Source organism: Mastigoproctus giganteus, chromosome 5, assembly GCF_048544385.1.
Source record: "Mastigoproctus giganteus isolate SK-2022 chromosome 5, ASM4854438v1, whole genome shotgun sequence".
Classification (NCBI taxonomy): domain Eukaryota; kingdom Metazoa; phylum Arthropoda; class Arachnida; order Uropygi; family Thelyphonidae; genus Mastigoproctus; species Mastigoproctus giganteus.
In genome coordinates this window covers 164465852-164482743 of record NC_143579.1, presented here as the reverse complement: position 1 = coordinate 164482743, position 16892 = coordinate 164465852, and the positions used below count along the sequence as shown (strand labels likewise).

The following is a 16892-nucleotide window of genomic DNA, read 5'->3' as shown; positions in this document are numbered from 1 at the left end:
CCATTGTTGTTTTCTGTATTTATAAATGATATTGATGATGGTATATCAAGCTTAATGTCCAAATTTGTAGATGATACAAAGGTTGGCAGGGTTGATAAGGACACTACTGACAGTATGCTGCTGCAACAGGATCTGGAAAGTTTGAGCAGATGGGCTGAGAGGTGGCAAATGAAGTTTAACATTGAGAAATGTAAAGTACTACATATGGGAAACAGTAATCCCAGAGTAACGTATCAACTCTGTGGTACTACACTGAAAGTGGTAGAGAATGAAAAAGACCTGGGAGTAATTGTGCAAGCAGATATGAAGTTTTCTGAGCAGTGCAGATGGGCTGCAAGAGTAGCTCATGGTGTCTTGTCGATGATATATAGGAATTTTTCTAGCAGGGATAAGGAGGTGATTATTTGCTTGTATAAGGCAATGGTCAGGCCACACCTTGAGTACTGTATACGGGTCTGGAGGCCTCATTTCAAGAGGATGTAGAGCTGCTGGAACGAGTACAGAGAAGGGCAACAAGATTAGTGAATGGAACAAAGGGTTCTCTTATGAAGAAAGGCTAAAGTTTTGCAAATTACAGTGTCTGGAGACTAGGCACTGGCGAGGTGATCTGATAGAGGTGTATAAAGCCTTGAATGGTTTGAGCATGCTCAATGCTGATGGGATTCTTCCTCTTGCTCAGAATAATCACCTGAGAGGGCATAAATTCAAATTGAGGAAAGATAGATGTGTGGATATTTACCTTTAGCCAGCAGGTAGTGGTTGGTGGAACAGACTTCCATCCCTTGTTGTGGAAGTTGATAGCCTAAATAAATTTAAGGCTCAGCTGGACAGGTATTTTGAATGAACAAAGAGGTGAAATGGGAGTGGTTTTTTTTTTTTTTTTTTTTTTTTTTGGCTGATGCTGATAAGCTTGCTTTCTTGCATCATATGCCTCTATTAATGCTATTCTCCCAACCTTGCACCCTTGGATTCCTTCCTCTCTCCTGCCTTTTCTTTGTGGAAAACTGATGATGAAGTGATTTCAACTGGTGGTTTGAAGGACAGTCAGAGGACCTCTACAAAACTGGCCTGCAGAAGTGTATTGAAGTAGAAAAAATGTGTCATTTTGTCTGGTGACTATGTTTAAAATGTGTAATACATGGTATTTGTTGCAACCTTCTATTTCTGGGTGAATACAAATCTTTTTTTGAACTCTCCTTGTATAGCAAAAGGTGACTGGTGATGAGAAACAATTGTTCTAATGGAGATAGGATATCCCTATTATTTTTCCATGAAGGAAGTATGGTTCCTGGATGAGGGTAAGATCAATAGAATCTTCTATAACAAACTGTTTTATTTCATCAGCAACTAAGTGAGATTTGTGTATTTGTTTTCTGTAAAATTTTAATAAAATCAGTAAAAGGAAAAGAAACTACAGAGTGAAGAAGGGTTGAAGACAAGGTATTCAGGACAAATAGGGTTCCTAACAGAGTGTTTGTAATTCTTCTCTTTGCACTTATAATTGCAGCAAGCCAGAGATTGCTCTTCATTAGAGCACTCTGAAAAAAGATATCTTGAATGGGCACAATGGCCAAATTTTGTGGCCATTGCTCAAGCAAGAATAGCATCAAGCCACCATGGTTAATTGCTTACAACTGTGGGCAGTCCAACATATATAGAGATGTTGAAAATTTAGAGCAAAGTGAAGTGTCTTGGTGAAAACCAAGTGTCCAATTAAGGGACTGACTGGAACATGAAGCTGTTGAGAAATGAAACTAAACCACCTCCGAAAATTAATCAAGGGACAACCCCAACTCTTGAAAGTTTTTGTAATAAAGGCTTCCAGAATTTCCTGTTTGGTTAAGGCTTTGGTGAAATCATATATAAGAATAGTTGGGTTTAGTTGTTTGGGAGTTTCAGAAAATAGGCTTTTGTCCTTAAGAGAAGATCAATAAGTAATCCAGTCAGTATCTGCAGTGGAAGTTGTTTCCACAAGAACATCATTATTTTTAGTCATCTTTAACAATATTATTGTAACCTCTTTCATGGACTGCTTCAAAACTTTCACAACCTCACTTTTAACATCTGCACTAGATTTAAGGGAGCTATTGTCGGCAGCCGTAAGCAAAAGAACGTTGGTCTTAGGCTTAGAGGTAGGCACATTAAGATCAGGTGCAGTATAACTATGATAATCAACACCAGTATAAATAATAGAGGACTCAGCATAATGCTGAAGATGAGCAAAAATGTCTCCTGACCACTTGAAGCAGCCCAACTGTGTCCAAAATAAACGCTAGCACTAATGCCTACTCCTTAAATAAAAGGAGATAATATATATATATATATATATATATATATATATATATATATATTTCTATAAACTAAGGCTTATATTAAAACTAAGACTTAACAGTAGCAGCTGTGTTAAACCAATACGTATAAAGGCAAAACACAAGACAAAGCAGTTTTAGATGTTGACAAATAAATGACAACGCCTACAGTCAAGTACGAAATTAGTGCCAAAGGCTCACCAACAATTCATGAATTTGACACACACTTTGTTGGGGGGGGGGGCAAAAACTGGTAAAGCTGTTAAAAAGTGTGAACCTGCTCCACAATAATGTCCCTGCACATTCTTTGCATTCTGCAGAGGTATGCCCAGAAATGTGAGAATGAAATATTGCCACATCCTGCTTATTCACCGATCTTGTACCATCAGATTTCTTCCTCTTTCCTTTTTTTTTAAGAGAACCCCAAGCATAAGAGATATTAGAACCTATAGTACTTATTACTGTGCATGGGTTGAAGGTTAAGAAGATGAAAGAAGATATTTGTTGACATTACACTTGAATTTCTGTAGATTGTAATTTTCAGGAAATACATATGAAGGTCGACTGAATAAAGGAGGAAGAAGAAAAGTTGGTCCTTTGAGTTTGAAGTTCGATAGTAAAAGGATGTTGACTGATTGTGGCACATGTTCAGACTGGTTTGGAAGAGAGAAAGAGAGAGAGAGAGAAGGAATTATAAAAGACATTTCAGAAGAATAGTGTGCATGTAAGTATCTGTACAAAAGGCATACGGCAGAAACAGAATGTCTATGAGACATAGAGTGGAGAGACTTTGTTAGAGATGAGTCATTAATTAACCTAACTGTCCTCTTTTGAGTGGAATCTAGAATCCCAAGAAAGGTTTTGGAGGCACTGCCCCATGTGTGAAAACAATATTCCATGGTAACTGCCCTGAAGTCCTTTCTTTGTGGAAAACACTTTGTTGCTGATGAAGATGATGAGATGATTTCTGCTGCCGAATCGTGGTTTGAAGGACAGTTAGAGGATTAAAACAAAAGTGCCCCACGAAAATGTATTAAGAGGTGGCAAAAATTTGTCATTTTGTTTGGTAACTATGTCAAAAAAAGAGTAATATATAATATTTGATTCAACCTTCTATCACAACTACTTTTGGGTGAATACAAATCTTTTTTGAACTCCCCTCATATTTACTTACCTTAACTGCTTTTGCTTTTGAAAGGAATTTTATGTAGATGCAACTCTTTTAATAAATCTCATTTAAGTTTGTCTTAAATCATTAGCATTAGTAAAGGCATATGATGCAAGAAAGTAAGCTTATGCAGCATCAGAAAAAAACACCTTCCCATTTCACCCATCCATTTGCTTAAAAGCTTGTCCAGTTCTTCTTTGAATTTATTTAAGCTGTCAACTTCCACAACAACAGATGAAAGTTTGTTCCAGCAATCAACTACCTGCTGGCTAAAGGAAAATTTCCATGCATCCATTCTACAACTGTCTTTCCTCAATTTGAATTTATGCCCCCACAGGTTTGTAATCTGAGCAAGAGGGAGAATCCCATCAGCATTGAGCCTGCTCAAACCATTAAAGGCCTTATACGCCTCAATTAGATCACCTCCCTGGTGCCTAGTCTCCAGAAGTTGCAATTTGCAGAACTTAAGCCTTTCTTGCTAACACCAACCCGTTGTTCCACTCACCAATCTTGTTGCCCTTCTCTGTACTCATTCTAGCAACTCTAAATCCTTCCTAAAATGAGGCCTCCAGACATGAACACAGTACTCAATGGCCTCACCATTGCTTATAAAAAGGGATAATCGCCTCCTTTTCCCTACTAGCAAAATTCCCGTATATCATTGATAAGGCCCCATGAGCTGCTCTGGTGGCCTGTCTGCACTGCTTAGAAAACTTCATATCTGACTGCACAATTACCCCAGGTCTTTTTCATTCTCTACTACCCTGAGTATAGTACCACACAGTTGGTACATTTCTCTGGGGTTACTGCTACCCATATGCAACACTTTGTAATCATTGTGGTTTTGTTCTAAATTTTTATTGTACATTGTTTTTATTGTATTGTTTTAAATTGAATTAGTGTTAATTATAATTTGTTTAAATTAATAGTAACCCCTAGTTTTCTAGCCATATAAGAGAATGATCTGTAAGCTTACAAAATCTTAACGTTGTTACAACAGATGTATTTTAGAGAAATATGAAAAAATAATATTTTCTATGTCATTTCCAGGCCTGTCGGTGAGTAATTTGACTGATGGTTTAGTTATCTTCAGGATACCAAATGAACTTAAAAAAGACAAGGTAAGAATAGAATATAATTGCAGAAATATTTATCTAAGTCTTCCATTTGTGAGCGCAATAATTTTCCTTATACAAAAATTCTTCAACAATGGACAATGAATATTTTCCATATACTGTACTCTCATGTTATAGTGAAAAATGCACTCCTTGGAAAAAAAAAAATAAATAAGAAGTAAATTTTAATCCTAACAGTTGTTAGAGTGTAATATTGTAACAGGTGAAAGAAATACTTACTTAATTGGTATAAATGACATGATAACAACAGCATATTAATGAAAGATTGAAACTGCACAAAAAATTAAAATAAAAGAATGTATGAGTGAAACCGTCCTCATCAAGCCCAAAGAAAAACTGAAGAATAAAAAAAAGTTTTGTTGTTGATTTTATTAATCTCATTCAGTCACGAACATTAATATTCTTCTGTTGTAGGTTGCTCAGATTGTTTAAAATATGAGTCTATTGCTTTTTATCTACTTACTCTTCTTCTCTTTGTACATTAGTTGGTAACATTTGTATTTTTTTTTTTTATATACATAACAATCAGCTGGATCAGCACAAGCAGAATGTGCTGGTCCCACAGTAGGGAGTTACTCTTGCTGACTCTATTATTATTACCAGCCATATGGTGCAAGGAAGCCTGAGGCTTTTTCTACACCAGGCAAAAAAAAATTCTGAGTTATCCTGAGAGAGAGAGAGAGAGAGAGAGTTGTTGTTGTTGTTGTTTGTTATTTGGTTTTTAGGAGCATTAGAAACTAAGGCCATATTGCTCCGGGGATATGCGGTGGTCATTCTCTGACCTTTCCGCATCCTCCGTATTTGGTGGTCACGGCCTCGAACCCAAGTCTAATCAAGAAACGTGTGCTATGCACTGCTGCTCCTGCCAACCTGGCTATGGAGGTGCCAGAGAGAGAGAGAGAGAGGAATCACCAAGAAAGAGAAGAATGATGATATCCAGCTCAGGACCCTGGGGGTCATTGTTGGCAGAGAAGCAGGGAATATGTTATGCAATAATGATAGGACGTGGGTATGTTTGCCATGGGCAAAAGTTGGTGATATTGTATAACAATTATCATCTTTCAGGGCACAAAGGATGATATTGTTGCAGATGTTATCATTCATGATGCTCAGCTTGTGCATTCTGAGGCTTTAAGTAACAAGTATGAGGTGCTGTTCAGAAAGCAACAAGTTAGGGCTGAAATTGAAATGTGTTTGGAATTTTTCCATGACATGATAGACGGGTGTCTATGATGAGTGCCTGAGCATTAGTAGAGATATATGATGCAAGAAAGCAAGCTTATATGGCATCAGTCAAAAAGGGGGAAAAAAACCCCTTCCCATTTCACCCATCTATTTGCTCCAAAAGTTGGTCCACTTCTTCCTTGAATTTATTTAAGCTATCAACTTCCACAACGACAGATGGAAGGTTGTACCACAAATCAACTACCTGCTGGCTAAAGGTAAATTTCCGCACATCTATACAACAACTGTCTTTCCCCAATTTCAGTTTTTGTCCCCTCGGGTTTGTAATCTGAGCAAGAGGAGAAATCCCATCAGCATTGAGCTTCTCAATCCATTCAAGGCCTTATACACTTCAATCAGTTCATCTCACATGTGCCTAGACTCCAGATGGCTGTAATTTGCAGAACTTACACCCCTTTGTTCCCCTCACCAGTCTTGTTGCCCTTCTTCTGTACTTGTTTTGGAAACTCTGTAATGAGGCTTCCTGACCTGTATGCAGTACTCAAAGTGTGGCCTGACCATTGCCTTATACAAGGGAATAATCACCTCCTCATCCATGCTAGCCAAATTCCTGTATATCATTGACAAGATCCCATGAGCTGCTCTGGCAGCCTGTCTGCACTGCTCAGAAAACTTCATATCTGACTGCACAATTACCCTCCAGGTCTCTTTCATTCTCCATTACCCTGAGTGTAAAATCACCCAGTTTGTACATTTCTCTGGAGTTACTGCTACCTATATGCAGTCTTTTGCGTTTGCCAAGGTTAAACTTCAGTTGCCACTTCTCAGCCCATTTACCCAACTTTTCCAGATCTGGTTGCAGCAGCAGCATACTGTTATTAACAACTATGCAAACCTTTGTATCATCTGCAAACTTTGACATTACACTTGATATACCTTCATCAATATCACTGATAAATATACAAAACAGCAATGGGCCGAACGCTGAACCCTGGGGACACCACTAATAACATTAGTCCATGAAGAGCCATGTCCATTGATTACCACTCTCTGTCTTCTTCCACTCAACCATCCTTTTATCCATTGTAGCAACTTGTCCTTAATGTCATACTGCTCGAATTTGTATAGCACTCTTCCATGTGCAACAGTATTAAAAAGCTTTCCTGAAATCCAAGTATATGTAATATCAAAATTATTTTTTGCATCCAGTTTCTTTGTGACCGTGTCATAGTATCCAATAAAATTGGTCAGACAAGGCTTCCCCTTTACAAACACATGCTGTGTCAGAATTATTACTGCAGTCTTGTCTAGATGGCTTTGCAGTTCTTCTTTATCTAGTGACTCCATTTTTTTTCCTGGAACAGAAGTCAAACTAACAGGTCTGTAATTACTTTTGTCATCCTTTGATCCCCCCTTTGTGAATTAGAGATACATTTGCACATCTCCAGTCCATGGGGGCTTCCCTGAGTCCAAGGATGCTCTCACAGTTATGGCTAAGGGTTTGCTTACTTCCTTTGGCTTCCTTTAATATAATTGGATAGATCCCATCCACCCCAGGTGCCTTTTTTATGTTTAACTTCAATAATTTCTCCTCTACCTTGCTCTCAGTTATTACAAAATCATTTAACTCCTTATTAGAGTTTGAAAAACATCTGGCCTTCTCCTCCTTGAATAACTCCATGTGTGAATATAGATGCAAAATACTCATTGAATTTGTTAGCCCTCTGAGAATAATCATCTATAGTCAAACCATTGATATAAAGTGGACCAATCTGATTCATCCCCTTCCTTTTAGAGTTTATATAAGTAAAGAATTCTTTGTTGTTTTTCTTTGCATCCTTTGGCAAAGGATGTAAAGAAAAACAAAATGTCTTATTATGGGTGATTTCAATTTGCCTCTAATTGATTGGAGTAAGTGGGAAGGAAACTCGACATAGGGAACAAAATTTTTAAATCAACTAGATGACTGTTATTTGTATCAACATGTCAGGGAAAGTACTAGAGAAAAGAATATCCTAGACCTCATCATCACCCATGAATCAGATGACATAACAGGGCTGACAGTAGACGAACCAGTAGCAGGAAGTGACCACGGAGTTCTACGGTGGATGATGATGAGAGAGGTAGCAGTAGTAAAAGGCAAAGGAATGGGTTTTAATTCAGATAAGGAAATTACGATGTCTTAAGGTACTACATGGCCTCTATTAACCGGGTAGATATCATGCAGAGAATGAATACATTATAACTGTGGTATGCTTTTAAAACATTAATCACAGATGCCTTGAATGCGTATATACCATTAAAAAAAATACTCCATGAGGAGGGTTCCAAGTTGGATTAATAGTGAAGTTGCTTGAGCAGAAAAAGGTGGCATGGAAAAGTTACAGAGCAATAAAAAGTACTGAAGCCTATAACAGCTACAAGGTGATCTGTAATAGAGCCACAGAAAAGGTTCGACAGGCAAAGGCAGTTTATGGGAAATCACTAGCAAACAGAGCAAAGAGGGGGGGATAAGAAATTCTTCACATATATAAATGCCAAGAAGAGCAAGACAAACCAGTTCGGACCTTTACGTAACGGAAAGGGGATAGTATTAAATACACCAACTGCCGTTGCAGATGAACTCAACAGTTATTTTGCATCAATATTTACAAATGAAAAACCTTTTGTGGCAATGGAAATTGTGGGAGCAAAGTTGAAAAATATGTAATTAATGATATTGAAATTTCGCAAGATTATTTAATGAAAAAACTTTCGAGCCTACAGGCCAGTAAGGCTCCTGGTGTTGATGGAATATACCCTATAATCTTAAGGGAGGCGGCAAGTGAGTACATTGAACCATTGAGGCTAATTATGCAAGCATCACTAGACTCTGGGGAGATTCCCTTGGATCGGAAAAGTGCCAATGTATCTCCAATACATAAGGATGTCTCTACGAGTGAAGTGGGAAATTATCGACCTGTCAGTCTGACTTCATGGTAGGGAAAATCATGGAGCAATGATCAAGGGTGGAATTCAGGATCATTTGGATCGAATTGAAATTCTCAAGGATACTCAGCATGGTTTTGTAAAAGGAAAATCATGTTTAACAAATCTGATTCGCTATTTTGAAAGGGTCACTCACGAGCTGGATTTAGGGAATAATTTCAACATTGTTTATTTAGATTTCAGCAAAGCTTTTGACTCAGTCCCACATGAGCGTTGCTTTATAAGCTGGAACAGGTTGGAATCACTGGGAAAATCCTTAGATGGATATCAGGATGGCTTCAGGGCAGGAGGCAGAGGGTTGTGATAAATGGCTATTCCTCAGATTGGGTTGATGTAAGAAGTGGGGTTCCCCGAGGATCAGTATTAGGACCACCGTTGTTTTTAATTTTCATAAACGACATCGATGAAGGGATAGAGGGCATGATGTCTAAATTTGCAGATGATGTTAAAATTGGTAGAGTAGTTAATGATCACTGTCAAGCTGAGCTTCTTCAGAGAGACCTAGATAGACTTCAGGAATGGTCAGAAAAACGGCAGCTATGCTTTAATCCAACAAAGTGTAAGATATTACACCTGGGAAACAGTATCAACTAGTAATCCCAAAAAAACTTATTCACTTGGTGGAGTACAACTAAACCCAGTACTGGAGGAAAGGGATTTGGGTGTTACGATACGGTCAGACATGAAATTCTCTGAGCATTGTAAACAGGTTGCATGAAGGCCCATGGTGTCCTATCGATGATCTATCGAACTTTTGCAAATAGAGATAGGGATGTGATAATCCCATTATATAAGGCTTTTGTTAGACCACACTTGGAATACTGTGTTCAAGTATGGAGACCGCACCTAAAGAAAGACAATCGAGCTTCTTGAAAGGGTGCAAAGACGAGTAACTCGCCTGGTGAGATCGACAAAAGGGTGTCCATATGAAGAAAGACTTCGAATATGTGGGTTGCAGAGTTTGGAAACTAGACACCTTGGAGGAGATTTGATTGAGGTGTTTAAGGCTGTGAGAGGCATCAGTAAAATGAATGAGGACGGAATTTTCAAGGTTATAAATGATGCTAGAACTAGAGGCCATAAATTCAAGTTACGGGGGCAAAATGTTTAGATTGGACTGCAGGAAGTTTTATTTACTTCCTGTTTTATTTACTTCCAACGAGTTATAAATTACTGGAATAAGTTGCCTACATGGGTGGTAGAGGCTGACAGTTTGGGGAAATTCAAAGGTCATCTGGATAGTACTTCAGGTCAGGAAAGCGCATAGGATGATAGGTTTAATTTCCTTTTCTTTTACTAATTATTATTATTTTTTTTTACCATTGTTTTATTCGGTTTTTTTTTTGGCTGGTGCAGCATAAGCCATAGGCTTTCTTGCACCATGCGGCCATTACTAATACTAATGATTTCTCATAATCTGCCTTCGCATACCTAACCTCCTTTGTGACTTGATTACAGACTAGCTTATATCTATCATAGGCTTCTGTGTTGCCTGATAATTTATATCCATACCATGCATGGATCGTTACTGTAGGAATCCCTTTCCTGATATCTTTACTCTTGCTTCTGCCAACCATAGCCAGGAGCAGCTGTGCATAGCACACGCTTCTTGATTAGACCGTGGTTCGAGTCCGTGAACACCAAATACGGAGGATGCGGAAAGGTCAGGGAATGACCACCGCATATCCCCAGAGCAATATAGCCTTAGTTACTAATGCTCCTAAAAACCAAATAACAACAACAACAACCCACAGGTGGACTCCCAAAATCCACTTTCACCTGGTGGCTAGCTTACCATCAGTTTTTTTTTTTTTTTTTAACTTCTCTTCTCTCCTTTCGGGCAGGATGGGCCTCCTACTCCAAAGCTTCTGCTTACTGTCGCCCTTTTCCACCTGGTAGCTACCTTCGCTACTGCTCCCACTGTTCTCTCCCTCTTTTATCTGTTACTCACACTATCTCTTCCGTCTGTATTTTTATTTTTTCTGAGCCATCCCTGGGGAGCTCAGATGATCCAAGGGTTCGCACCACCGGAGTCTCTTTCTACCTACTGACCCGGCCCGCCTCGCCATGGCAAAGGACTGTAACTAGGAGTTGGTGATTTTCACAGGCCCCTACACTAAGAGGCTGGATGAACAACATACCAACACAACCTACACTAACCCTTCACAAACACACACTAGCTGGCCTTTGCAGAGTACTGTACACATCTCAAAGCACAAATCGCAGAGTGGGGGGAAACCGATGGTGTGTATAGTCAAACTAGACTATACTATTACTATTAATAATAACAAACTATGTAAGAAAGCAAGCTTCTGCAGCCTTAGCAAAAAAAAATAAAAATAAATTTAAAAAAAAACCACTTTCATCTCACCTATCTATCCCTCTCATAACAATTTATCTAGTTCTTCTTTGACAACAATCAACCGTCTTTCCTCAGTTTGAATGTATGCTCCTTCACATGTATAATCTGAGCAACAGGAAGGATTCCATCAGTATTGAGCTTATTCAAGGCATAAACTATTCACTCAGATCTCCTCACAGGAGCGCAGTCTCCAGATTCTGCAAGTCTTTCCTGGTAAAGCCACCTTTTACCCATCTCACAAATCTTGTTGCTTTTCTCTGCACCCTTCCTAAAATGAGGCTTTCGGACCTGTATGCCACTTCCTTATCCGTGTTGACAAATTTCTTTATATAATTGAAAAAAACCCCGTGAGCTGCCCTGGCAGTCTGTTTGCATTGTTCAGAAAACTTAATGTCTGACAGCACAATCACCCCAACTCTTTTTCATTCTCCATTTCCTTCTCAATGTTGTACCACTTTTTTTTTTTTTTTTTTTTTGTTCATGAAAATCCCAAGCATGAGAGGTATCAGAATTAGAATCTATAGTACTTAGCACTGTGCATGGGTTGAAGATTGTGAAGATGAAAGAAGATACTTTTTGACATTAGATTTGAATTTCTGTAGATTGTAATTTTCAGGAAATATTTATGAAAGGAGGCTGTTCCAGAAAATGGAAGTTGAAGGAATATATGAGGAAGAAGAAAAGTTGGTTCTGTGAGTTTTAAGTTGGGAAGTAAGAGGATGCTGACTGGTTGTGGAACATGTTTGGACTGGTTTGGAAGAGAGAGTAGGAATTATAGAAGCCAATTCAGAAGGACAGTGCCTGTGGAAGTATATATAGAAAAGGAATGCAGCAGAAACAGAATATCTATGAGACAGAGTGGAGAGAATTTTTTAGAGATAGGTCATCAATTAACCTGTCACCTTTGAATGTAATCCAGAAGCCTGAGAGAGGTTTTAGGGGCACTGCCCCAGATGTGAGAACAGTATTTTATGATGGGGTGGATTTGCAATTTGTACAGAGTGAACAGCTGTTTCTAAGAAAAGTAAAGCTGAGATTGAAAGAGAAAGCCCAGGTTTTTAGATGCGGAGGAAGTGATATTTATGATGTGCTTATGCCAAGAGAGAGATTAGAAGTCAGGGTAATCCCTAATAGAGATATGTGAACTTGTCTGGAAATCTGAGTGTCATCGAAGATAAGCATAGGAGTAAAAGAATCTTTTTTTCCAAAATATAAGATAGAAATGAGTTTTAGAAGCAGTGAAATCAACTAAGTTATCTTTGTCAAACTGGGGAATTCTCTGGAGATCAGCATTTAGGGAATTGGTAATAGATATTCAAGAAGGTGAAGCTGTGTGCACAGAGCAAGGTTTCTCAAAGTTGAAGATGGAATGCAATGTGCTATCTTCAGCAAAACTATGGATTAGATTTCCGGTCAATGGAAGGTCATTAATATACAAGAGGAAAGAGTGGGAAAAAGAGCTGAACCTTGGGGAACACCTGCATTAATGGAGAAGTTATAAGCCACAGAGCCATTTACCATCACCCACCGTGAGTAGCCAGAGAGAAAGAGAGATGGAAGCTTATTTAGAAGACCTTTTTTGCCAAACACGATCAAAAGCCTTTGAAATGTCAAGAGCAACTGCTTGAGTTTCACTAACCTTTTCCATTGAATTTGTCCATAGATGAGTAACACAGGTATAGCACTACCTCCTGTGGATGCGGGATTTTGTGCATTTCACATGAACAGTGGAAAAAAAAGGCCCGTAGTTATGATAGTGTGGTATTCAGGACTGGGCAACCAGAGTATGGGGTTAATGCATCCACTGGTTTTGCACTACCTCCAGTGGTTGCAATAAAATACAGGAAACAGGTCTGGCTCCACATGCCGAAGATGGGCACTGGGCAGTTGTCCAGGTGATGGTTGCTCCCTGGTGGCAAAGAAGCCTGACACTCACAACACATACTACAGAACATTCACTAATGCTATATATAAATTTATTAACCACACATCAGGCCTGTTTTACAGAGTTTCTGTATTTCATCACAGTGACATTAGGTGGAGATGGACATAAGCCTGGGAGCCACCATAGACAGGGTACACATATATACATGTCCTTTCTGTACGGTGGAGTGGGAGGAAATCCCAGTGCCACTAATCTAACTATACTATACACTGTCCTTTCTGTACAGTGGTGTTGGAGGAAATCCCAGTGCCACTAATCTAACTACACTATCCTTTCTGTACACATTATACTTCTTATTTGCATTTTATGACTTACCAGTATCCCAAATTCATCAACTATGCTTCTAGCATTAGTGTACATGCAAGCATACATCACCTGTTTTTACTCTTAGCAACTCTCATACAGCCTACTTATTTGTTGTTCTGCAAGGACCTCAGCAGGCCTCAAAATCCCTGGCACCTCATTTTCTAGTCTCTCCTGTTTACAAGCATAGACCATACCAGGAAAAATTCTGTCCCTTGAGCCTTGTACAGTCTCGTCAGAGCCGAATTGATTTAAAAAAACAAAATTTAAAATAACACATAGCAACCATATTTACAGAAAGAACCACAAGAAGGGGAGTACAGTACATACCCAAATAGATATTCAACCTTGATGAAACAGGTTTATATTGGGAAAAAATGCCTGATTGCACTTATATTTCCATTGCTGAAAACACTGCGCCTGGCTTTAAGACAGAGAAAAATCGGCTAACACTTCTGTTTGGTCCTGTGTGCCTTTACCATCGTGAAAATTCTTGTGCTTTTAAAGCTTACGACATGTCTTACATGCCTGTACTGGTATTCTCAAACCCTAAAGGATGAGTGACTGCTGTTATTTTCAGAAGTTATCTTGGATCTCAGTTACGACCAGAATTGGAAATGTATTGCAAGGCAGAAGGAATTCTGTTCATCATCTTACTTATTCTTGATAATGCTACAAGCCATCCACCCAGTATTGAACCTCAATACTCCAGCCAATGGACCAACATGTGATTAAATCTTTTAAGGCTCAGTATTTAAAGTGCATTTTGGCTGATCTAATTGACCAGACTGACCACGAACAGATGAGTATGCAGCAATATTGGTGAGCCTTCAATATAAAAGATGTTTTAAAATTCATTGATGCTGCATGGCATTAAGTTCCACATAATTGTATTCGAAGTTCATGGCATAAGTTATGTCCAGATCTTAGGAACTCCTTCAAAGGCTCTGATGCCAATGAAGATTATGCACAAACTAAAGACAAATGTGTAAAACTTTCTAAAAAGATAGGGTTCACAGAAGTGAAGGCAACTGATGTTGATGATGTAATTGATTTGCATCATCAAGAATTATCAAATGATCTGTTTGCACTGGAGCAGCATCACATTCAAGAGGAGGAGGCAGCAGCAAGCGAAAGCCCAGAGGTTAAAGAAGAATGGAGCCTGACAGTGAAAGGAATATCGAAAGCATTAAGTCTTTAGATGAGTCTATAGTCATTAAGTCTATAGATGAAGGCCTAATCTGTTAACTGATGAAGACCCTAATCTTGAATGAAGCAACTAACTCTGGATTCCTTTTTCAGGTGCTCAAGGGAGCAGTCAAGTGAACCCTACACCTCCCAGGTTAGCGTAAAACCCCCCACCTATCTGGTCCGAATCTGACCATGATGCTCCCTCTCATCAATCTACCTAAGACCACCTTCCACCCCAATTGCTCTCCCTCAGTTGTTGTTTGTGTTGTACTATATATGTTGATTATAGTGAACATGCTTTTTCTTACTGTACAAAAAAAAAAAAAGTAAATCAAAAAAGTTGGTACAAAAGTCTAGGATCTTCTACACTGCATAAAATTTAAAAACTGTCTGTCAACAAAGATGAATGAATCTCTTTGGTTGCTCATCATTTTCTTTAGATTGCCCAGTCTTTTAACCAAAGAAAATGATGGTATGTACAAGTAGGGGTAACTTAGCTAGATGCAAGTTACTCTCAGAGGCCTATTATTGAATTTTTTGGTGATTGTTTACATTATGCTTGAATTTAAATTGTGCGAGACAAGCTGGAACGTAACCCTTGCATAAATTACAAAGTCACTGTAAATGTGTGCATTCTTATATCAATAGTGTAACAATAGCAGCTACATTCATATATCAATACACTACAATGGCAGCAGACCATGTTATTTTTTCTTTATTAGTAGTAGTAATGGCAATGATCCAAGAAAGCAAGTTTATACAGCATCAGCACAAAAAAACTAACACTTCCGATTTGTAATTGTCATGTAATTGTCACTAGTTCATGTCTGCTGTAGGCATCTGTATCACTTGATAATTTATATGCATACCATGTATTTTTCTTAGCTGTCTCATCAGTTCATCTAACATCCACTTAGGTCTGTGCCATGAATTTTATTTCTTTGGTACAAAAGCTTAGTATCTTCTACAATAACATCCCCAAATACTCTCCATTTAGAATTTGCTGTTGGTAACTGCATCAGTTGGTCCCACTGCATAAAATTTAAAAACTTTAGTCACCTTTACAAAAGTGAAAGCTCTTTCCCTTACCTTTGACAGTAGTTACATCTTAAAGAAAATCACACATCAATGCGTTGTGATCACTGCCACCTAGTAGGTGTTTTATCTGCAGATTTTTAATGCATGAAGGATCAGTTACTACTGATAGATCAAGAGTGCTGCTTTCTCTGGTTGCCTCTGTAAAATCCTGATATAGAAAATCATCCAATTAATTCACAATCATCAAATAAAAGTTTAACACTGACAAGAATGCATTTACAGTTCAGACACAGCATGGGTTTGTTAAAAGGAAGTCTTGTTTGACAAATTTGATTGGATACTATGAGGTAGTAACAAAGGAAATGGACGTGAAAATAATTTTGAGATCACATACTTGGATTTTAGGAAAGCTTTTGATACTGTTGCAAATGGAAGACTACTGTGCAAACTGGAGCAGTGTGGCATTAAGGAAAAGTTACTACTATAGATAAAAGGATAGTTGAGTGGGAGGAGACAGAGAGTGGTAATAAATGGATGCTGCTCTTCGTAGAGTAATGTTATGAGTGGAGGCCCCCAGGGTTCGGTTTTGGGTCCATTGTTGTTTTCTATATTTATCAATGATATTGATGAAGGTATATTAGGCTTAATGTCCAAGTTTGCAGACAATACGAAGGTTGGCAGGGTTGTTGATTTCAAAAAAATGTCAGAATGATAGTTCCATATTACAAAATAATTATAATGAAACTTGTTAAATGTGTTTTTTCTGTTTGTTATATTCGACTAAACAAAGCTATTATTAATTCTGCTGAAAAAAACACTGTAACTTCCCATTTTCAGTTTTATAAAATTGTAAATGGCAATTAACTACTTAGTTAGTAAATCACTGCAATGTTAACTGTATTCTCTACCACCCTCAGTATAGTACTACACTCGGTGTGGTAGAGAATGAAAAGGACCTAGGGGTAATTGTGCAGTCAGATATGAAGTTTTCTGAGCAGTGCAGACGGTCTGCAAGAGTAGCTCATGGCGTCTTGTCAATGAGGGGCTCACATCTGGTAAATATGGGCTTGGCACACCCAGGGTCCTGAGCTGGATATCATTATTCTTCTCTTTCTTGGTGATTCCCTTCTGCTTCTGCTTCTCTCTCTCTCAGGGTAATCAGTCATTTTTTTTTTTTTTTTTTGGCTGGTGCAGCATAAGCCTCAGGCTTCTTTGCACCATATGGCTAATGATAATAATAATAATAATCAGGAATTTTTCTAGCAGG

At 38.4% G+C, this 16892-nt stretch overlaps 1 protein-coding gene across 4 annotated transcripts in view; it reads left to right on the top strand.

The window, feature by feature from the left end:
• Positions 1-16892, top strand: part of Myo61F (unconventional myosin 61F) — a 748935-nt gene that overhangs the window by 689968 nt on the left and 42075 nt on the right. For all 4 annotated transcript variants that reach the window (XR_016546978.1, XM_090374260.1, XM_090374259.1 and 1 more), the window contains exon 29: positions 4528-4598. Coding sequence is in view for 3 of the 4 variants with exons in the window: in XM_090374260.1 (XP_090230386.1) it covers positions 4528-4598 (71 nt within the window). In the remaining variant the exon portion in view is untranslated. The remainder of the gene's footprint in view (positions 1-4527; positions 4599-16892) is intronic.